The sequence below is a fragment of the Anabas testudineus genome, chromosome 21 (assembly GCF_900324465.2).
Source record: "Anabas testudineus chromosome 21, fAnaTes1.2, whole genome shotgun sequence".
NCBI lineage: Eukaryota > Metazoa > Chordata > Actinopteri > Anabantiformes > Anabantidae > Anabas > Anabas testudineus.
In genome coordinates, this window is record NC_046629.1 from 10,730,542 (window position 1) to 10,754,081 (window position 23,540).

At 37.7% G+C, this 23,540-nt stretch overlaps 1 protein-coding gene and 1 long non-coding RNA gene across 4 annotated transcripts in view; one reads left to right on the forward strand and one right to left on the reverse strand.

Moving 5' to 3' along the window:
* The window catches only part of LOC113172870 (poliovirus receptor-like), a 45,266-nt gene extending 21,789 nt beyond the window's left edge, over nucleotides 1-23,477 (forward strand). The window contains exons 1-8 of one of the 3 annotated variants that reach the window (XM_026375909.1): nucleotides 1,938-2,293; nucleotides 4,050-4,388; nucleotides 4,489-4,782; nucleotides 5,718-5,811; nucleotides 18,037-18,191; nucleotides 19,438-19,531; nucleotides 19,612-19,690; nucleotides 19,834-23,477. In XM_026375909.1, coding sequence (XP_026231694.1) covers nucleotides 2,167-2,293; nucleotides 4,050-4,388; nucleotides 4,489-4,782; nucleotides 5,718-5,811; nucleotides 18,037-18,191; nucleotides 19,438-19,531; nucleotides 19,612-19,666 — 1,158 coding nt within the window. In that variant the 5' untranslated portion in view covers nucleotides 1,938-2,166 and the 3' untranslated portion in view covers nucleotides 19,667-19,690; nucleotides 19,834-23,477. Of the gene's footprint in view, nucleotides 1-1,937; nucleotides 2,294-4,049; nucleotides 4,389-4,488; nucleotides 4,783-5,717; nucleotides 5,812-7,163; nucleotides 7,319-8,236; nucleotides 8,331-8,413; nucleotides 8,516-18,036; nucleotides 18,192-19,437; nucleotides 19,532-19,611; nucleotides 19,691-19,833 lie in introns of those variants that run through there. The other 2 variants (XM_026375908.1, XM_026375913.1) reach the window with 2 other exon arrangements.
* On the reverse strand, nucleotides 4,486-14,808 carry LOC113172874. The gene is made up of 2 exons (XR_003299791.1): nucleotides 14,762-14,808; nucleotides 4,486-4,600 (listed from the first exon to the last, which is right to left on the reverse strand). It is a non-coding gene; the product is annotated as an uncharacterized LOC113172874 (long non-coding RNA).
* Nucleotides 23,478-23,540: the final 63 nt, after the last annotated feature.

Below are 23,540 nucleotides of genomic sequence, written 5' to 3' on the forward strand. Positions count from 1 at the left end.
GTGATTGTACCCGCTAAGATGGCCAGAAACCTGTGGGTCATCATTGATGATCAACTGACCTTCACAGAACACATCGCCACAGTCTCTAGGTCGTGTAGTAGTAGTAATGCGACAGCACGCCTAATTTTCAACCAACCAAAAAGGTCTCATGCCACACCGCTCTTCAGATCTTTGCATTGGCTTCATGTGGCTTCAAGGATCAAGTTCAGTCTCTGTCTCTTGCCTACAGAGTGGTGAACTCCACAGCTCCATCTTATCTCAGTTCAATCATTCAGGTCTACATCCCCTCCCATCCACTGTGCTCAACCGGTGAACAACGTCTGGTGGTACCAGCACCACACAGTCGACACCAAGGAAAACTCTTCCGCTCAGTGATCCCACAATGGTGGAATGAGCTGCCAAACTCTGCACGATCAGCCACCTCCCTTGCAATGTTTAAAAAACAGCTGGGAATAGAACTCTTCCACATCTTCCTTCTTCCTTCGTACTCACATCTCTTGAAACAGAAAGCACTTTGCTTTGATGTTTTTTGTCATTGACTTATATTTTGTTTGCTTGCCTTGTTCCTCACTTGTAAGTCACTTTGGACAAAAGCGTCTGCTAAATGACTAAATGTAAATGTCTTAGCATTTGTTCTGTGTTTGTTGCTCAGCACAGCATATTTATGCTGATATAAACAGCAAAAAAAAATGCCCCAAACATATGAAACAGGAGGTATAATTAGACTATGATCTATGCAACTGCATGGATCTTGCCAACTGCCATTACAGGATAATTTTCTCTTTTCCACCAGAGGACACTCCCCACTAACCGATCGTTAATGGTGTAATGATTGGTTACAGTCTGTTAATTGATCGTACACCCAGTATTACCTAATGCTAATGACACACACACAATCTGATCCTGCTGCAGAGATCATCCACCACAGATCTGAAATCAAAGCTCTAACTTGCTGCTGAAACCAGTGGACATTTATTCTATTCCTGTGTAAATAAATCCATCAGTTCTGGAAGGATATTCATCAACTCCCTCTTACAAGAGTTATTACTGTTATTATTGAGTTTAATTTCTTTCTGTCCCACTGTTAATGAATTGTGAAGTATTAACTTTCCCTCTACTTGTGTCACGGTCTCTGGTCTCTCTTCCTGTTTCTCTCTCTCCCTATACCAGGGGTGTCAAACTCAAATACACAGTGGGCCAAAATGTAAAACTTGAAGAAAGTCGCGGGCCAGCATTGAACAAATGAACCTTTTAATATGGACCCAAACAAGATTTGCTTTAATATTGAATATGGAACAAGCAACACTTATTACTATACAATTTGACTTAATAGTCCAGATATGCAAAAACCAATTTCAAATAAAAAAAAACATCAATGACATTCATTTATTAAATAAGATTTAAATAATAATAAATAATAATAATTTTAAAAATAAAATAACAATAATAAAATCAATCAACCATTCAAGTCCATGTCTTGGAGTAGCAAGAAAAAGTGCATAAAGAAAACGCTAATAATTGCTCAGTTTGCTGCACACTGATCTAATCTGATGTGCCCAAGCCAGATAGCTGGCATCTCTTCTTGGATGATAGTTCATCAATGTCTGGGCTCAGGCTTTGAGCTGAGGAAATCCTCAGTATCGAGCGAAGGTGTTCATCAGTCAGACGTCTCCTGTGAGATGTTTTGGTCATCTTCATCGAGGAGAAAAGTTGCTCACATAGATAAGTGCTGCAGCGCCGAGTACACTGAGTTTTTCAGCAAACTTTGCGCATGGGAACAAGTTGGTAAAGAACTGCGTTTTCATGGTTTGGCAGCAGGGAAAATGGCCAAGGTTTCCCTGCAGCATGTGATTCTCCCACAGGCACAGTTTAGTTTTAAAAGCCCTCACTGCAGCGTACATGTCTGTGATGATGCGCCACCGCCCCTGAAGCTGCAGGTTCCGAGTCTCTCATTCTGGCTCTTAACGGATTTCCCTACATATTCTCTCCGCCTACATTTCCTCCTCCTCGACGGCTTATTTCTACCAGATGCCAGGTTTTTCTCTTATTTACTCTTTAATATAGTTTAATAAAGACCCTGTTATTCTACAGCTTCTCTGTCGCGTCTTTGCCAGTAACATGGAGTCAATGTACAAACTGGAAAGTTGCGGTAAAACAAATGGCTGAATGCGAACACATCCTGTTTTCTTGTCTCCTCTGAGGAACGTTTTCTTTACTATGTCTCGGTCTTTGTCTCGGTTTTTGTCTCTGATGCTGCTGAATGTTTCTCTGAACCTGCACAGATCATCAATAGGTAGGTAGAACAAGACTTCTATGAGTTAACGACGTCTGTCCATCAAAAGTGTATTTTAGTTCTAGTTAAATACTCTCCACATGAACTAAGATGTCTAATGTATGTTTGCAAGTGTTTCACGTGTATATATCAAAGTGTTTAATGACCTGTGCCAGTGTTTTACTTTAGTTACAGTTAGTCAGTAAAATGACTTTATAGCTGCTATGTTCAGAGAGACATTGACGTGGTTGGATCTGGTTTTCCACTTAAATCCAGTCTCTCTTGTTTTCTTCCCACCATAGTTGGTCGACTACTCACAGACCCGCCTATCTTTGGTCACAAGCCACAGTCATGCAGTTTTACTTAACTGTATAAACTCCTTCACACTCATTTTTATCATACTGTACATCACTGTAAACAAGAATCCATTCAATGTTTCAGGTAACCTCTAAAGAAGAGGTGTTTATGAAAGTCCAAGAAGACAATGTTGTTACAATTTAAAATATTTTTCTGATTATTTCTTAAATCTTTTTATTTTTAAATGGTTATATATCCATGTATGTATCAATCTTAACAAGAATATGTTCTACGCGTCCTGTGACAGAAAAAGAAAAACTTTTCATCAAAGTACAAACATTACTACTGTAATTGTGCATGTTTTCCCATCTCTCCAGATTTGTAATGTTAAAACTTTTCACATGGAAAGGAACTTTAGTTTTGCATAAACATGGCATCTGGAGCAAGCAAAGCTTAGTATTATAAACAAATAAGAAATTAAAATTGAAATAAAACACATCAGTGGTAGCCTATTCGCTTCTTCTTTGAATAAATAAAATTAACTATTATGTCTCTATCGATAGTCGTTGAGTTCCTTTTAAATGAAAATATGTTTTCTTCTTCTTCTTCTTCTTCTTCTTCTTCTTCTTCTTATTATTATTATTATTATTATTATTATTATTATTATTATTATTATTATTATTATTATTATTATTATTATTATACCACAGCATTTGGAGATTTGTAGTATGAGCGTTGTGTGCGCTACATACTGGGGGGCCAGCTATTATACACATTTGATATGATCTGGTGGGCCAGTTTGACACCTCTGAGTTAGATAATAGTGCACACAACATGTAACTTGGAAATAGTAGTTTAGGGGAACTCTAAATATTGTGTTATTTCTGATCTTTAAATTATGTGATAAACACAGACTGGTTGGAGGCAGCTGTATTTCAGCCTGCTTAATGTATTTATATAATAATTATTATTATTATATAGTCCGCACAGCTGTTTATAGCTTTTTATTCCCTTTATAATCAGCTTTACCACAGTTCTAAATTAACGGCTGCAGGAACAACCACCCATAGCTTCAGTGGACTGATGATTTGTATGATTTTGATGGTTGATAGTAAATATAATTTAAAGTAAAATACATGGAATGTTTATTATTATACAGTTTAGAGTCCTTACTTTACATCTCAATTAATATTTTCTCACTTAATTTGTTTAGTCTGTAAAATGTAAGAAAGTGACTTGTTTTAATAACTACGGCGAAGTCTTCAGATATAACCCCAGTCAGTAAGGGTCATGTGCTGATGCATTAGTTATTTTATCCAATAGACTCTGTACTGAGCTAAAGCTAGTGTTAAGTTTGTGTTGATCAGCTGGTCTGGGCTGAAGTTGTTCTTCCCTCTCTGGCCAGAGTCTGCTGTTTAATGTGGTTAAATGTCTGCTTTTATTTACATTTGGGTCTGATGAGTTTTTATGTGCTTTACAGCTCTCCAGGTGATTGGAGGAAATGCCACAGTTGTCCAAGGAGAAACTGCTATCTTACCCTGCAAACTCACTGATGCCACGGAGCCCCTCACCCAGATTTCATGGCAGAGGAAGACCAGAGGAAAACCAGTCAATGACAATTTCTTTACAGTCGTGTCCAGTGGACCAAACTATGTCAATGGAAATGATAGGCGATTTAAGTTCATTGGGAACTTTAGTGCTCACAATGGATCCCTCCAGTTATCTGAAGTCACATTGTTGGATGAAGGCAGCTATTCCTGCATATTCACTTTGTTCCCCAGTGGAAATCACAGGACAGAGATACCTCTAAATGTGTTGGGTATAATGCAAAACATTGTTGTAGAAAGTAGTTGAGTATTTACAATATTAAAAACAAGATACTTGCAGGTTAACCTTTTTGTGTTTGGTAATTCCTGTAGTGCCTCCAGTCACAAGCGTAAAGGATCACCATCCTTTAATGGGTAATGAAGAAGTTTTACTCGCTACCTGTACCGCTGCTGGTTCCAGACCTCCTGCAGAAGTGAAGTGGACCTATAGTAAAAAAGTGAAGGCAATCACCAACACCACCCAACATGCTAATGGTACAACTACCACGCTGAGCTCTCTGTTTGGGGTACCTACCAGAGATATCAACCAACAACCGGTGACTTGTGTTGTCACCAGTTCAGCTTTGTCCAAAGCAGAAACCCTGCCCCTCACCTTACAGGTGCACTGTGAGTACAAATATTTCCATAATTTTTATTTGCATTAACTTATTGTTTATTATTGGAACACCTCCAGGCTACATCATCGCAGTTGTGTGTGTGTGTGTGTTTTATGTTTATAGCAGCATAGAATGACAATAGGAATGTATGCCATAATGAAACAGAAACCTTTTGGGCAGAAAAATGCCTTGGGTCGAAACAACTTTATAAATAGTATCTTTGATTTTCAGGTAAATCTTTTTCTTAATGCAGCATGTTTGTTTAGATAACACCCCAAAGCCCAAAAGTATCCAAGATCCATTTCTGAAAAACAGCAATGCCATTAGAATATGACCTTTGTTTGTTTGTCTCTTAGTGTCTGCTCTGGGCTTATCCTCCATCTGTAATGCCCTTTCTGTTGCAGGGTGGTGTTTCATCTGAACAGTGCCCCTAAGTTCACCACAGTCATATTTTTTTACTCATTTTGGAGAAAAAGGTCACTGAAATATGCATGTTTTTGTTTGTAGAAATGTAGAAATTCATTCACTTTGAGAATGATTCCATCCATAACCATATTCCATCTGTAGTGAAGTGCTTTTGTTTGCAGTGTGATGTGGAATATTCACTTGCTGCATGATGAAGTTTGTCCCAATTAGTTTTAAAACATTTCAATTTAGAGGTGTACAGTTACATCACCAGTGAAGATTACCTGTTAGCCAGACTTACATCCCTTTCGTAGGGAATATCGTGGCTCATCTCTATACTTTTTGTTAGACCGTTCTCTGACCTTGTGTTTTCATGAAAAAAGGTGTAATGTCCTAACTTTGTCCAAGTTTCCAATATGGCCTTGAAACTAATTATAAACTAATCAACATACTGTAGCTCATCAGTGCTGATGAGTTACATCATCTGTATTTTCTCTGCTGCAAGATTAACAGCTCATTTTCTCTCTTTGTTTTTTGCAGTTTCACCAACAGAAGTGAACATTAGTGAAATATCTAAAGACTCATTTGAGTGTTCGACTGAAGCCAACCCAAATGCTAACTTTACATGGAGCAGGTACAATACTTTGAAGCAGTTTCAGTGGAGACGTATTTGACAAACAATATTATTGTCAGTTACACTGAAGTGTTGCTAGCTTTGTATTTGTAAAATGATACAAGAGTTTTGCTGTAAACCAAATGCATTTTAATAAGTATAAATTGTAGATTCTAAAATTGAAATGGGAATAGTCCAAATGAAGTATTTAGTATTTAGTTAAGTATGTTCTCCGAGGTTGTTCTGATGATATAATGATATGATAAATGAGCTGTAAGGATTTCATAAAAAAATATATGCTGAGAACATGTTACAATAAAACTTATTGCTGAGAGATTCTTTTAAATTCCCAACATCAGTTGTTGAGGGTTAAAATAGTTTGAAGAAGTACAGTGTATTTATAATTGAATTAAATCCCACATATGTCAGCACAACTAAACTGATCAGTCAGTCTTACGATCTTGTTGTGCAAGTTATATTTTTTATCCGCATCTGATTATTCAGGTTTAGTTGAGTTGTCTCACACTTGGACGCATTCAGCATACTGGTTTCACAAACAGTATTAAAATATCAGCAATTATTTAATGCTTTTCAATAAGTGGAAGACTGGAATTATTTTATTGTTCACAATCAGGAGGTTTTGAGTTGTATTCATACCAACTTCTGTTGGGAAAAACTAAATTTGTGAAGACTGGAGTTAATCTGTGAATAACGTTTTGCTGTGGACATGTACATAATACAGAATTAATAAAATCAACAGCTGACTGTACCTCTGTTACCCTGAGTAGGTTTGTAAAGCACTTTTGTGTAAAAAGAGAAAATAGTTTAGATGCATTCATTAGAGAAGTGTGACAGGGTTGTTAGGTGGACAGCACAATGTTAATATTAATGCTCACCTGTATTAAAATGTAATGCCTTGCAACACTGATGTTGACATAAACAGTACAATGAAACCAACCAAAACAGAAACTGATCTGTCATCTATCTATTATTTAAACACATTTAAAATCCAGACCAAAAAAGACATTATGTCAGTAAGTGAGGTTATAACTGAAACTTTATTCGGTTGTAGTTGTTTCCCAGTTAACTTTGTATTTAATAGTAACGTTCATATCAGCAACGTCTGCCTGCTGCCTGCAGTTTCATAGTCTAATTTGTTCTTTAGTGTCTTCTTGTTTTATTTCTCAGTAAATGTTATATATGTATATAGAGATATAACATGTTAGTGTTGCAACAACAAGATTAAATCAGGAAAACACTTCACCTAAGAACAAAAAATTAATCAGCTATTCAACTTGTTGGCACATTTATTTTCTGTTCTTTACCTCCTCTGCTCTTCATTTTACATATTTCATGTGTCTTGTCTGTTTCAGATCTGGACAGTCATGGCCTCCGTCTGCTGTCAGAGTGGACGGTGCAAAGCTGCAGTTACTGAGCATTACCTCTGATCTGAATGGCCTCTATAAGTGTGAAGCATCAAACCTATATGGAAGGAAACATGGTCAACTCTATGTGTATGTCACTTCAGGTGAGCTCAGTTTTCCTGTCAGGTATCCTTTTCTATATCAGGGCCTGTAAGGACAAGAAACCTCCTAAGATTTCTCAGAAACTAGGAAACAACAAAAATACTTATTAGCGCAGTATTTTATTACCACTTGTCAAAGTCTACGTTATTTTTTTATTTTATTCACGTTCTGTGTTTTGTTAGAATTGCTGTAAGGTTGCATATATTTGGACTCAGCACAAGTGTACATGTTAGCACAGCATTTTATTATATATTGCAGTTTAAAGAAAGAAAGCACACAGACAATGTTTTGCTGTTTTTCTCAAATTTAAAGAAGTTTTTGCCATGTTGAAACAGGAAACTCTTTTAAGGTCAAGGTGCAGTGCAATCTCCCTCTCTGGGTCTGAACCGAACCATTTTTAACTAAATGTGTTTAACTTCTGCTTTTCCTTTAAATGACCATGAAAAAGGTCTGTTAGTAAAGTAAGAGTAAGTAACTGTTTTGTAGTTAAAATAAAAAATCAAACCATATAAACCTAAAATAAATTGGAAATATCACAACCTTTTAAGTTACTTGGGTAACAGACTTCTTTACACATCAGGTCTTACAATGATCATTTGCAGTCGTGTTTCTGGCCACTAGGACATTTTACAGTTTAGCTTCAACTCAAAGGTGTGGTTGATGATATTTGTCTTATTATTATTTGTTCCTGCTTATTAAGGTGTTCTTCACTCTTTGCTAGAAGTAGTCTTCCTACCTTTAAGTCGGCCACAGAGTGAATTAACTGACTCCTCCAGGTGATTATGTAATTCCATTATAAATATGGGCTTAGATGCGAACATGGGGGATTTCATAACTATGCATTAGATTTAAGTACATTAAATAGCAGTGTAAATCAATATTTCATCTTAAAAATTATAAAAATAATTGATACTCTACAGGAACCTGCACTGCTTGCTGGGTCTTATTCTCTCTGTTGCTTTTACTGATTGCCATTGGTGTTGGAGCATGGTGGTACTTCAAGAAACATTCAAGGTACCAACTACAGTAGTGCTGCACATTTAATGTAAGTATTTAGTTAGTTAATTAATTAATTGATAGGTTTCCATCCATTACAGGAGAAGGCACACTTGAGAAGATGCGGAAAGTCCGGACATCTTCCAGCTCACCTGAAGAAGAGCAGGGAGAAAGAATGCGACGCCAGAGGTTGTAGAGATGTAGGTATGATCGTGTTTGATGTAGGTATTAGTAATTGGGTGTAACAACACAAAAATCCATGGCCTCACGACTGGGACAGCCTACTTGGTATGTCAATGGCAAACAGCAAATAACTAAATAACTATCTCTCTAATTAATGTAGTATATTCAGTATTTCAATAAATAAAAACAAATTTAATCATTCTTTTTACATTACAATGGTGCTTTTTTTTCAGTGTTTCAAAAATGTACCGTTACCCTCAAACCTTCAGCAGACTCAGACACTTTTCTTTTAAGCTGATTTCTTGTTAAGGTGTTGTATAACAGTATAGTTTTCATTTTCTTTTAGGGCTGCATGTCTTGTTATGATCATAGGCCAACATACACTAGAAACCTCACTGATACCTACACTCACACGTAGTTTGAATGACAGGGGCAGGTTTGGCTTAACTGACTTCTGCTCAGTTGTTTTTTTGTGACTCGCTTTTTAACAGTTCTAACTGATATAAGATAAACTCTAACTGTTTTCCTGCTGTGATGCTGTAGATAAAAGCAGAGGATCATGTAGCACACACAGACAAGAAACTCGGTCACTCTCAGACATCAGAGCCCTTTGAATTTGAACATGGAAAGACAACATAGTAAAGTGATTACTCTAAATTAGGAGTCTTTAGAAAGTAAACCAAGTAAATGCACATAGTAAGTATGAAAAATGAAAAGACTTGAAAAGAAAGTAAACAAAACTCTAATGTAGACAATATCTTTGCTATATGACACATATGCTGTCAACTTTTTTATTTAATGTATACTTATACTACAATACTAAAATTATTGATTGATTTGTTTATTTATTATTTTTAAGCAAAGAAATGATCCATCACTAACTAAAATCTGCTTCAGAGACAACTAGTCTCTATCAAAGATGAGGCCAATGAGAGTGATGTCATCTGCAAACATCATGATTTTGACAGACTGGTGTTCAGATGTGCAGCTGGTGGTATACAGGGAGCATAACAGACGAGAGAGGACGCATCCTTAGCGGAAGGGTGATGGTTGGGGAGTCCCAGACATGCTTCCCCAGCCTCAAGAATTGCAGTCTGTCTGTGATCCACCTGCACAGTGAGTTTAGCACGTTCAGCTGGGAGTCTTGTCTTGGAGCAGAGATGGCAGAACTGAAGTCCACAAACAGTATCCAGATGCTGGAGGATGAAGTGGGGGGCCATGTTTATCATATTTCACGCTGTAACTTTAGATGGCTTTTCTGTTGTATCTAGCACAAGTACTATGCATCACTGTACACAAGAATCCATTACTGTACGTGTTTCAGGTAACATCTAAAGAACCAGTCATTAATAGAGTGTCTGTTAGACTCAGTATTACCTAAAGTTAATGAAACTTTAATGAAACTCCAAGGATTTTACAGATACTTATCTTATCCTGCTTCTGAAGATTTGAAGTTATTAGTGTTATTATCATGTTTAATTTCTTGCATTCCCACTGTTAATGAATTGTGAAGTGTTTCCCTCTGCTTTTGTCACAGCCTCTGGTCTTCCTGCCTGTTTCCCTCTCTACTTATGTGATCTCCTTCCTGTTGTCGCCCTCTCCATGTCCCAGTTTCAGCCTGGCACCCGGCCAGCTTTGGATTTCCCCAGTTCTTCCTCTCCCTCTCCTTCTGGTCTTCACCCACCAGCCACTTCTCTCCCTATTCTCCCAGCTCTTGATCGTACATTGGCTCCACCTATGTTCCCCTCTCCCCTCTTGACCCCCCCTTAGTTCCCCATTTTGTGTACTTTTCTATAAATAAATTTAGTTTCCGTTCATCCCTTCCCCCACTTGTGACACTCCACTCTCAACCAGCTACCTCTGGACTGTCTACTTACTCCATCATATGGGATCGTGGGAAGACTTCAAGATTCAAAAAAGTTTGAAATTGTTTTGCCTACAAAACAATTCAAACTCAAATTCGAACAACCCACTCAAAACTGGGTGGGTTGTCCAGTTTGATCGCCACAGGTACAAAGAACCTCCTGTGGTTCTCTGTGGGTCCAGCTCCACCCCCAGAACAGAGCCAGCCCTCCTGATCAGTGTGTTCAGCCTGTTAGTGTTTGCTACCACCTTCATGTTGCGGCCCCAGCAGACCACAGCATAGAAGATTACACTGGAACAACAGACTCATTGAACATCCGCAGCGTGGTGCTGCAGACGAGAGGACCTGAGTCTCCTCAGTAAGTACATCTAGCTCTGAGCCTTTTTGTACAGAGCTGCTGAGTTCTTAGTCCAGTCCAGTTTGTTGTCCATGTCCAGCTCCTTTGTTTTATTGATGTTCGGTTGAAGATAGTTGAGTCCACACCAGTCCACAAAACTGTCCACCACTCCCCGGTACTCTGTGACGTCCCCACCCTGAATATATCTTACAACTGCAGAGTCATCAGAGAAATTCTGAAGATGGCAGGACTGAACGCTTTGTGATGAGGTGTCTTGTAGGGCTGGAATGGGGAACAGTTGTTCTTTTACTGAGATATATGTATAAAGCTTTAATAAGGTCTCGTTTAGGTTATGGGAGTATTGTGTATGGTTCAGCAGCTAAAACCAGATTGAAAGCTCTTGACATTGTTCAATCCAGAGCACTAAGACTATGCACCAGTGCAACCAGTACGTCCCCTGTGTTTGCTCTGTAGGTGAAAATAGGGGAAATGTTATTGTGCTTATGGAGAAAACAGCTCTTAGTTAATTATTGGATGAATTTTAAAGGGCTATATAGGCATGAATAAAAGAACATCAGATGATTTGAGTGTGTATTCAGTGGAGATGTACGCAGTTGTATTAACATTGGTGTGGATAAGGCAAGCTAAGCCAGATCAGGTTTTATATGCAGTGATTCTGCTTTTGTTTTGTACAGCATTAGGTTCAGTTCATCTAAGAACAGGCAGGACCTGCTGTTAACACTGCTGTCATTATATTCAGAAACTGTAAGTCAGGGTGTGAGAATTAGATTTGTTTGGGCGTCTGTTCATACAGGTATAACTGGAAATGAGAAAAACCCATAGACATCGACATTAACTTGACAAAGTCTGACGGGAAGAGTATTGTTTGGAGAGAGATAAATAGAAAGTGGCAGCGTTGCTGGGACCAGGAGAGGAAGGGCAGGCATGTGGGTAGGATACAGAGGAAAGTGGGAGTGGACAGAGGGTGGGACACACAGACAGGAAGACGTGGTTTTCACCACTTTACAAATAGGGCCCTGTCCTTTGAACAGCACTTTACATTAAAAAGGAAAACATGAAACAGGATGTGCAGAGACTGTCAGGAGCCGGAAACAGTGGAACATGTTATACTGAGATGTAGGAGACAGAGTCTGGAAAGGGAAGTCATGATGGAGGACCTCAGGATGTCATATTTTAAATAGTAGAGGCTTGGATAGAAGACGTGTCTTTAACTTTTTAAGAAAGACTGGACTCTTCACGAGAATTTGAAAAAGGCAACGCAATAGCCTAAGCTTCCTACAGGTGGCAGTAATGGGTTCCGGCTATCCCAGAAGAAAAAGAAGAAGACGAACTACGGCACGTTGTCTCTTTGTGGAAGTTTTGTCTAATTCCTGCCAAACCGTCAAATCGTTATGGATATACACATTGGAAATTTTCGATGAAATGAATGGCTGAATATGAACACATCCTGTTTTCGTGCCTCCTTCGAGGAACTTTTTCTTCACTATGTGTCGGTCTTTGTCTCGGTCTTTGTCTCTGCTTCTGTCTCTGATGCTCCTGGATGATTTATTTAACCTGCACAGATCATCAATAGGTAGGTAGAACAAGTCTTCTATATGTTAACGACGTCTGTTCATCTCTGTCAAAGAGCTTTGTTGTGCATGATTTTCAGTTACTTTACTGCTGCTGGATTTAAAACATATGGATGGATTCATGAACCATCTAAAAAGATCATTTTAGATAGTAGTAATATGACAAAGGTCACTTCTAACATTTAATTTATTTTAATTGAATTTGTAAAAATAGGTTTAAGGTTTGGTCTTTGTCCAAGCTGAGCAGATGGTTTCAGTTGGTGGTTTAGCATTAGCTAGAATATGCAAATCACTTTTATTATGTAGACTGCATTTAATAGCCCATATAAAACTGTCGTGACTAAACTTGGACGACTTGGATCTTCTAAAGAAAGATAAAAAAAATAGATAAGTGCAGAAGTTTAGGGGAACTCCAAATATTGGTTTTTTTTAAGATAAACAGAGACTGGTTGGAGCCAGCTGTATCTCCCTCTGCTTAATGTATTTATTCAAATAATGTACACAGCTGTTTGGTTTTATAGTAGCTTTCTATTCCCTTTATAATCAGCTTTGTTACAGTTATAAATTAACTGCTTAGTGCATTAAAGATTTGTGTGATAATTAACATCCTTCAGTAAAATACCTGGTATGTTTATGAAAATAAAGTTGAGACTCATTATTTTACATCTCAATGGATATTTTCTCATTTAACGTGTTTGGTCTGTAAAATGTCAGGAAGTGACTTGTTTCAATAACTACGGTGAAGTCTTCAGAAATCATCACTGGGTGGAAAAAGTGGTGCCCAGTTCCCGTAAGACACCACATCCCAGAGTCCTTAATGACTACAGACCAGTGGTTCTAACCTCACATATTATGAAGCCTTTTGAGAGACTGATCCTGGACTCCCTCCAGCCTCTGGTCAAACCTTCGCTTCCAGTTTGCCTATCAACCCCATCTTCGAATGGATGACGCCATCATACATCTGCTTTATCACACTTACACCCACCTGGACAAGCCTGGGGGGCTTTGTGAGGATTATGTTTTTTTTATTTCTCCAGTGCATTTAACACCCGCTCTCTGCACTGCTGGGAGAGAAATTAAAAAACATGCAGGTTAACACTCCTTTGATTTAGTGGATCATGGACTACCTCACTAACCGTCCACAGTACGTCCACCTGCAGAACTGTGTGTCTGACACTGTGGTCTGTAGTACAGGTGCATCACAGGGGACAGTTCTGTCTCCATTCCTCTTCACCCTGTATACCTATAACTTCAGGTACAACTCAGAGTCCTGTCATCTTCAGAAGTTCTCTGATGACTCTGCAGTTGTAGGATGTATTCAGGGTGGAGACATCCAGAGTACTAGAGAGTGGTGGACAGTTTTGTGGACTGGTGTGGACTCAACCATCTTCAACACCAATAAAACAAAGGAGCTGGTGATGGACTGGACCGTCACCCCTCTTTCTATACAGGGGGAGGAGGTGGAGGTTGTATCCGAGTACAAATACCTGGGAGTGCACTTGGACAACAAACTGGACTGGACTAAGAACTCAGCGGCCTTGTACAAAAGAGTTCAAAGGTGGATGTACTTTCTGAGGAGACTCAGGTCCTTCAACGTCTGCAGCACCATGCTGCTGATGTTCTATGAGTCTGTGGTTTCAGTGTCATCTTTTATGCTGTGGTCTGCTGGGGCCGCAACATGAACGTGGCAGAAACTAACAGGCTGAACAAACTAATCAGGAGAGCTGGCTCTGTTCGAGGGGTGGAGCTGGACCCTCTGCATGTTGTAGCTCAGAGGAGGATGCTGTCCAAACTCCTCTCAATCCTGGACAATCCCTCACACCCACTACACAGAGTGTTGGCTGGACAGAGGAGCTTTTAAATGTGGTTAAATGTCTGCTTTTATTTACATTTGGGTCTGATGAGTTTTTATGTGCTTTACAGCTCTCCAGGTGATTGGAGGAAATGCCACAGTTGTCCTGGGAGAAACTGCTATCTTACCCTGTAAACTCACTGATACCACGGAGCTCCTCACCCAGATTTCATGGCAGAGGATGACCAGAGGGAAACCAGTCAATGACAATTTCTTTACAGTCACGTCCAGTGGATCAACCTATGTCAATGGAAATGATAGGCGATTTAAGTTTATTGGGAACTTTGATGCTCACAATGGATCCCTCCAGTTATCTGATGTCACATTGTTGGATGAAGGCAGCTATTCCTGCATATTCACTTTGTTCCCCAGTGGAAATCACAGGACAGCGATACCTCTAAATGTGTTGGGTATGATACAAAACATTGTTGTAGAAAGTAGTTGAGTTTTTACAAGATTAAAACAAGATACTTGCAGATTAACTGTTTTGTGTTTGGTAATTCTTGTAGTGGCTCCGATCACAAGCGTAAAGAATTACCATCCATTAATGGGTAATGAAGAAGATTTACTCGCTACCTGTACCGCTGCTGGTTCCAGACCTCCTGCAGAAGTGAAGTGGACCTATAGTACTCTGTCAGAAAAAGTGAAGGCAATAACCAACAGCACCCAACATGCTGATGGTACAACTACCACAGTGAGCTCTCTGTTTGGGGTACCTACCAGAGATATCAACCAACAACCGGTGCTTTGTGTTGTCACCAGCTCAGCTCTGTCCAAAGCAGAAACCCTGCTCCTCACCTTACAGGTGCACTGTGAGTACAAATATTTCCATAATTTTTATTTGCATCAACTCTGTGAATTTTATTGAATTATTATTCATAATTGTAACTGCTCTAGGCTACATCATCTCAGTTGTGTGTGTTTTATGCTTATAGCAGCATAGAATAACAACAATAGGACTGTATGCTATAATAATGTGAGAATTATCTTGTTGTAATGAGAAACAGTAAACGTTTTGTCACGGTGGCAGCAAAATGCCATGGTACAAAACAATCTATATAAATAGTATATTTTATTTTCAGGTAAAACATTTTTCTGAATGTAGCATGTTGTTTAGACAACACCCCAAAGTATCCAAGATCCATTTGTTAAAAGCAATGCCATTAGAATATGACCTTTGTTTGTCTGTCTCTTATTGTCTGCTCTGGATTTATCATCCTTCTGTAATGCCCTCTCTGTTGGAGGGTGGTGTTTCATCTGGAACAGTGCCCCTAAGTTCACCACAGTCATATTTTTTTACTCATTTTGGAGAAAAAGGTCACTGAAATATGCATGTTTTTGTTTGTAGAAATGTAGAAATTCATTTACTTTGAGAATGATTCCATCCATAACCATATTCCATCTGTAGTGAAGTGCTTTTGTTTGCAGTGTGATGTGGAATATTTTCTTGCTGCATGATGAAGTTTGTCCCAGTTAGTTTTAAAGCATTTCAGTTCAGAGGTGTACAGTTACATCACCAGTGAAAATTACCTGTTAGCCGGAATTACATCACATCTACGATGCTTCACAGACGTCCTTGTGTGGTTTAGATCATAAGCACATTCTTTCTTCCTCCATGTTTTAGCATTTCTGCCCCTTTGATCGGAATTAATCGTGGTCGTTTGTGGCTCATCTCTGTATCTTTTGTTAGACCTTTCTCTGATCTTTGTGTTTTCCATGTTAGTCTTTTTACCAACAAATGGAAACAGAGAAAACTCAAAGCCAAAACCAAGAGTCACTCAGTTGTGTCCTAGGTAACAAGAAACACCTGTCAGTCACATCTTCGGCAAAGATATAAATACCAGGAATGAGTAGCTGACATTCTGAAATGTCATCTTCCTCAACAATGTCTATAGTGTTCACTCAATACAAATGAGTTGGCTTCCAATACTTTTGGAGGAGAATTCAGAGCTCTGAAACCTATTGAATGGACTGAAATTTAACTTGTGTTGCTATAAAAGAGTAATAATAAGAATAACAGTTAAGTTAAGGGAAAAAATACAGCTGCACAAATAGAGCCGTGTGCAGTTGTATTATGGTCTTCAACTGCAGATGCCGTTGGAATTCCCCAATGACTCATCAACAATCCACTCCAAAGACAAAAATAGCTTTGTCTGTAGGACATTCAAAACAACACCTTCACAAAGATTCCATCTGCTCGCTTCACCCACCTGTTTTTTTGTTTGTTTGTTTTTTTAAGTCTTGACATGTCTGTGTCAGTCTACCTGAGGTTAAAAGATTAAAATCTTTAAAGGTTAAAGATTGCTTTAAATGAGTGGATCGTGGACATACTGTACATTTATGCAATGCAAAAACCAAGTGTAGAATTTCTGCATGTAAGAGTAACAGTTGTGAAAATATGTATGTATGTCTAATGTCTAACTTTGTCCAAGTTTCCAAAGTGGCCTTGAAACTAATTGAAAAGTAATCAACATACTGTAGCTCATCAGTGCTGATGAGTTATATCATTTGTATTTTCTCTGCTGCAGGATTATCAGCTCATTTTCTCTCTTTGTTTTTTACAGTTTCACCAACAGAAGTGAACATTAGTGAAATATCTAAAGACTCATTTGAGTGTTCGACTGAAGCCAACCCAAATGCTAGTTTTACATGGAGCAGGTACAGTACTTTGTACAATGATGTAAGAGTTTTGCTGTAAACCAAATTAATTTTAATGAGTTAGAATTGTAGATTCTAAAATTGAATTGTGAATAGTCTAAATGAAGTATTTCTTTGTTCTCCAATGTTGTTCTGATGATATTTTCTGAACTGTAACTGTGTAAATTTGAATTACTGCATAGAGACAGAAAACAACATGAAGTAGCTGTCAGGATTTAATAAAAATATATCTTCATGTTACAATCAAACCTTTTGCTGACAGATTATTTTACATTCCTATCATCACTTGTTGAGGGTTAAAATAGTTTGAAAAATCACAAACAGTACATTTAAAATTGAATTCAATCTCACATATGTCAGCACAACTAAACTGATCAGTCAGCCTTACGATCTTGTTATGCAAGTTATGTTTCTTGTATTCCGCATTATCATCATTTATTTAATGCTTTCTAATAAGTGGAAGACTGGAATACTTTTAATGTTCACAATCAGGAGGTTTTGAGTTTTATTCATACTAACTTCTGTTGGGAAAAACTAAATTTGTGAGGACTGGAGTTAATCTGTGAATAACGTAGTGCTGTGGACATGTACATAATACAGAATTAATAAAATCAACAGCTAAATGTACCTCTGTTACCCTGGGTAGGTTTGCAAAGCACTTTTGTGTAAAAGAGACAATAGTTTAGTTGCATCCAATAGAGAAGTGTGACAGAGTTGTCAGGTTCCCAGAACAATATTAATATTAATGCTACCTTTATTAAAATGTAATGACTTCTACTACTGATGTTGACATAAACAGTACAATGAAACCAACCAAAACAGAAGCAAGATCTGTCATCTATTGACTGTTTAACATTAAAACACATTTAAAATCCAAAGACAACACGTAAGTTAGTGACGTTATAACTGAAACTTCATTCGAAAACCACTAAAACCACTAGTTGTGGTTTCCCAGTTAACTTTGTATTTAAAGTATCATTGTCACATCACCAACGTCAGCCTGCTGCCTACGGTTTCATAGTCTCATTTTGTTTTAATTCTCAGTAAATGTTATATCTATATATATATATAGATATAACATGTTAGTGTTGCAACATCTTTGTAAAGTTTGAATCAGGAAAACAATTCACTAAGAACAAAAACTAATCAGCTATTCAACTTGTTGGCAACATTTATTTTCTGTCCTTTACCTCCTCTGCTCTTTATTTTACATATTTCATGTGTCTTGTCTGTTTCAGACCTGGACAGTCATGGCCTCAGTCTGCTGTCAGAGTGGACGGTGCAAAGCTGCAGTTTCTGAGCATTACCTCTGTTTTGAACGGTCTCTATAAGTGTGAAGCATCAAACCTATATGGAAGGAAATATGGTCAACTCTATGTGTATGTGACTTCAGGTGAGCTCCGGTTTCATTTGATTGTTGATGAAGTTTTGAAACTGTTTTTGGATCAGCCTTCACGTCTGACACAGCCAGTGCACATATTTCAGCCATTTAGTAGCAAAATGGAACAACTGCAGTATTATACTACATGTCCTGTTTCACTTAAAGAATAAATTGCTCATTCAGCCCAATTCAACATACACAAATAGGATATAATGAATGCATGATTCACCAGTCACACCCCACCTGGTCATTTGAATACAGCTTTTAGCTGGTCATGGTAATTTCCTGTCAGGTATCCTTTTGTATATCAGGGCCTGTAAGGACAAGAAACCTCCTAAGATTTCTCAGAAACTAGGAAACAAAAAAAATACTTATCAGCACAGTATTTTATTACTAATTGTCAAAGTCTATGTTTTTTTCTGTTCTGTGTTTAAGGCTTCAGTTAGATGTTTGACTCTGTTGTTCTTACAGAGAATAATGTTAACTCGTTCTCTAAGAAACAATGAGTAGAATTGCCGTAAGGTTGCATATATTTGGACTCTGCACAAGTTTACATGTTAGCACAACATTTTATTATATATTGTAGTTTGAAGAAAGACAGCACTCAGACGAGTAACCTGTTTTTCTCACATTTAAAGAAGCTTTTCACAGCAGAAATTTATTCATGTCGAAACAGGAAATGCTTCAGTATAATTAATAACACTGACCAAGAGTGTATGACAGTTTATTTTTAAGGTCATGGTGCAGTGTAATCTCACTCTAAAGTCTGTTAGTAAAGTAATAGTAAGTATTTTGTTATTATGTTCTTCTGTAGTAAAAATCAAAAATCAAACCAATAAACCTAAAATAACATGGAAATAACTCAACCTTTTAAGTTGCTTGGGTAATTATTTGGCAGACTTCTTTACACATCAGGTCTTATAATGATCATTTGCAGTCGTGTTTCTGGCCATTAGGACAGTGTACAGTTTAGCTTCAAATCAAAGGTGTGGTTGATAATATTTGTCTTATTATTATTTGTTCCTGCTTATTAAGGTGTTCTTCGCTCTTTGCTAGAAGTAGTCTTCCTACCTTTAAGTCAGCCTCAGAGTAAATTAACTGATTCCTCCAGGTGTTTCTGTAATTCCATTATAAATATGGGCTTAGATGCAAAGATATGGTTCATTTCATCACTGTGCATTAGATTTAAGTACATTAAATAGGAGTGTAAATCAATATTTCATCCTAAAAAAAAATAATAATAATTGATACTCTACAGGAACCTGCACTGCTTGCTGGGTCTTATTCTCTCTGTTGCTTTTACTGATTCCCATTGGTGTTGGAGCATGGTGGTACTTCAAGAAACATCCAAGGTACCAACTACAGTATTGCTGCACATTTAATGTAATTATTTAGTTAGATATTAATTGATGGATTGTCCTTGATGGGTTAGGACATTTTCCAGACCATCTGGAGAGGGGCAGCAAGAAGAAACGGAGAACCTGTAGAAAAAGAAGAACTTCGTGTTTAATGTAGGTATCAGTAATTGGGCGTAACAACGCAAAAATCTATGGCCTCACAACTGTGTAGAGCTGTTCTCATGTTTATTTGAGCTTTAATAATAATCAATACTTTATTGATCCCCTTGGGCAAATTTTGGTTGGACATCTGTCAGACAGTACATGTTGGCACTACTAAGGACACCTCAACAAGAAGCCAGGAGGAACTGGGAACCGAACAACTCACTCTGGGGTTCGTAGATGACTGCTGTACCATCTGAGCTACTGCCCAGATGTCATATACTGTCCCAAGCTGACGTTATTAAAAGGAACAGCAAATAACTAAGCCTCGGCTCCCCAATCCCCAAGTAATGTAGTAATTCAACATTTCAGTACAGTAAAACCATTACATTCATAATCTTTTTTTTTTTACATTGCAATGGTGCTTTTTTTTCAGTGTTTCAAAAATTCACCGTTACCCTCAAACCTTCAGCAGACTGAGACACTTTTGTTTTAATCTGATCTCTTGTTAAGGTGTTGTATAACAGTATAGTTTTCATTTTCTTTTAGGGCTTCGTGTCTTGTTATGATCGTAGACCAACATACACTAGAAACCTCACTGATATCTACACTCACACGTATTTTGAACAGGGGGAGGTTTCGGCTGACTTCCTCTTCCTTTCAATGGTTCTAACTGAAATAAGATAAACCCTAACTGTTTTCCTGCTTTGAGGCTGTTGATAACTGTTGATAAATGTAGAGGATTATGTAGCACACACAGACAAGAAACCAGGTCACTCTCAGACATCAGAGCCCATTAAAACTGAACATGGTTACAGACACCATAGTAAAGTGATCACTCTAACTCAGTGTAGGAGTCTTTGTCTACTTTCTAAAGAGAATGAACATAATAAGTATGAAAAAAGACATGACATGAAAGTATAACACACATGGCATTAAAATTGTATTTATTTATTTTAAAGCAAAGAACTGATCCATTACTAATGAAAATCTGCTTCAGTTTTACTAAGTGTTTTTGTTTTGAATTACTATTTCCTAAGTTTGACCAAATGATTGCAAGGATTAGGTGTTGGTGTTGGGACATTAACGATTAAGATTAAGAAATTAGAGGTTAGGCTTCAGTGTGGGTCGCTGTGTTTATCATCTGGTTTTAGGATATGTACACTGATCAGGCTTAATATTAGCCGTATGCACGTCAAAACATACTGACAGTAGACTGAAGACAGTGTTCTTATGGCACAAGGTCCTGGTCCTGATGGAGCGGAGCCTCTTTGTAGAGGGGTCAGCCGCAATCCTGACTGCACGTCTCCGGGACCTGGAGTCATACAGGTTCTGGCTCAGGCTGCATGACAGAGTGCATGATGTGCTGTTACTTGGCCTTGTCTCTAGCCATAGCTGCAGCAAACTAGACTGGGATAGAGGAAGTAAGACAGATTGGATGATGGCTGTTTAGAGGTTCACCAGCATCCTCACAGGGAGGTGGAATAATACATTTCACTTGAGAAGTGAAACATGAAAACGTGAAATTCCCTTTTTTAGAGGCAGTGTTTGGTTTGTTTAATAGAAACATGGAAACATGGTGGCACAGCATAGTGGCCTCTGTAAAGGAGAACCGTTCCCTATGTAGATTTAAAAGGTTCAATCTAAACTGAAGAAATGCATTGATTCTTATATTAATAATTTTCTGATGACCTGTATTGACCTGCTGATTAATTTTAGATGAATGTAGATATGACATTACAAGATGCCTCAGATACATTTAAGATACCTCAGCAACCCATAACTCCATCATAGTATTAACATCATATTAATCATATTAATATTAATCATTCATGGTCCTCAGCTGCTACTTAAAATTAAACGATTCATTCCACATTTCTTTTGTTATATTTAATTTTCTTTGTTATTGTAATACATACAGAATACATAACAGAAAGAAGACAGGTTTACTTTTACTGCTGTATGTGTTTGCGTTTCTGAAAAGAGTGTTCTGGTTCATGTCCACACGTTTTCTTATTGTGATTTTGAAATTAGATCAGAGCAAGAATCATATTGAATGTTTAAGTTTCCAGTTCCTTCGTAAGATTATGACATTATGTTATGTTATATGTTTCTAGAGTAGAGCAAATATAACTATTTGGTTCACTGTGTGTAGGCTCTTAGCAGGATGGTCAACACCAATATAAAGATCTGACATCAATAGTTTTTAGCGCTAGTTTTCGCGGTTATTCACCTCCTTAATGTAAAATTCAGAAAAAGAAAGTAACACTTAAAGTAGAATTTTTGTGTTTGCAAGATGAATTTTTCATAAAGGAAGCTGAAGTAGTTCTCTCAACATCTGTGGTGTCTCAATATACCAGGCCCTAACACTGTATGCGGCCACATTATTATAAAATGCAAGATGGAAACAGAAGGACGGCCACTATTATGTTTGAGCAGGCTCCTAATAAATAATTAGTTATTAGAGTTAATTGTCCGTGATAAATCCTCCAAACGTTGACCTTTGTTACACAGTTGATGTCAGCTCTAGCTGTGCCTCAATAGCTCTTTGTCTGTGACTATGGGGAGTCTGTTTGAGTTTCAGCTAAGTGTATTATCAATGTCTGAGCGTTAGTCATGCAGAGTAAACAGTAATTATGTGTTATCTTTTATAACCTCACTAACAGTCTAATCTTTGATGTTGGGACTGATTTTATACCTGTAATTATCAGCTCCGACTACTGTTTCCTCACTTCCTGGGTCAGACTTCTTGGCTCTCTCTAATGATAACACACATTTAGCTCTCATGTTTACTTTTGGTATCCGTATTCTGGATAGGTGTGTATGGTCATTATTTCCATACCACTCGACTGAATCAGCTGGTATCCTGGCTCTGTCTTATCGAGTCTTAAACGAGAAAATGTACATTCAAACACTGTTTAATCTTCTCGCACATTAGCTTAGCTTTAGTTGTACACTTGTATTATGATATGTATATTATTATTAATTTTGTATTACATTTGTTCATGTGGATTCCGATGAAGTTACAACTTCAAACAACCTCAAATCAACAAATTAAATCTCACTCACTCAGTTTTGACAGTTTGTTATTCTCATAATTAAAGTCATCAAGCTAAAGTAGCTTTTCTGCAGTGACCCTAATGAAACTTCTCAAAACATCAGACCATAACACAACATGCGAGAGAAACAATGAAGCAAGAAGTCACACATAAATCAGATGATCCTTCCCATTTCCTCTCTTTACAATACACCAAACTGCACTACTCATCAGTGTCATCACACAGACCTCACGCCTTTTTTCATTTTAAAAACTTTTTTGTGTTACTTGTAGTTTTTAGCATTAAATGTACTACTCGCAGTAGTGCAGTTTTCATATTTGTTTTTTTGTGATTGTAAACATTTTTGTTTTCTCATTTTATTCATTAAACCAAACTCTGTCTTGTTTGTAGCTGAACTGTTGCTAAATGCCTTTCCCACGATGTGCTTTTCTAGTTTAAGTGCCTCAGACATAGTTTGCATATCTTCGTTATCATTGGGTGCTCTGCGTTATGTAATCTGTCATGTTAGCTAGTTAAACAGTGCCTCAATTGTGCTTCAGGAGTTCAGGAATTCTTTGTTTGCCTTGTACATTTTTATTGACTTTAGAACAGACCAGACTTCCCTTATGAAGAAACTACTGTCACAGTGTCTGTCTTGTGGATAATCTCTGTGTTGTGAAACACAATGACTTCGCTGTAACTCTGTGTTTGCCACATGACTCAGTATGTTTCTCCCAAAGAAATAAAGGGATAGAAAATAATCTTTGAATAATTTATCATGTATTGTCATGACACGTCATTTTCTACGTGTTTTCATTTAGACA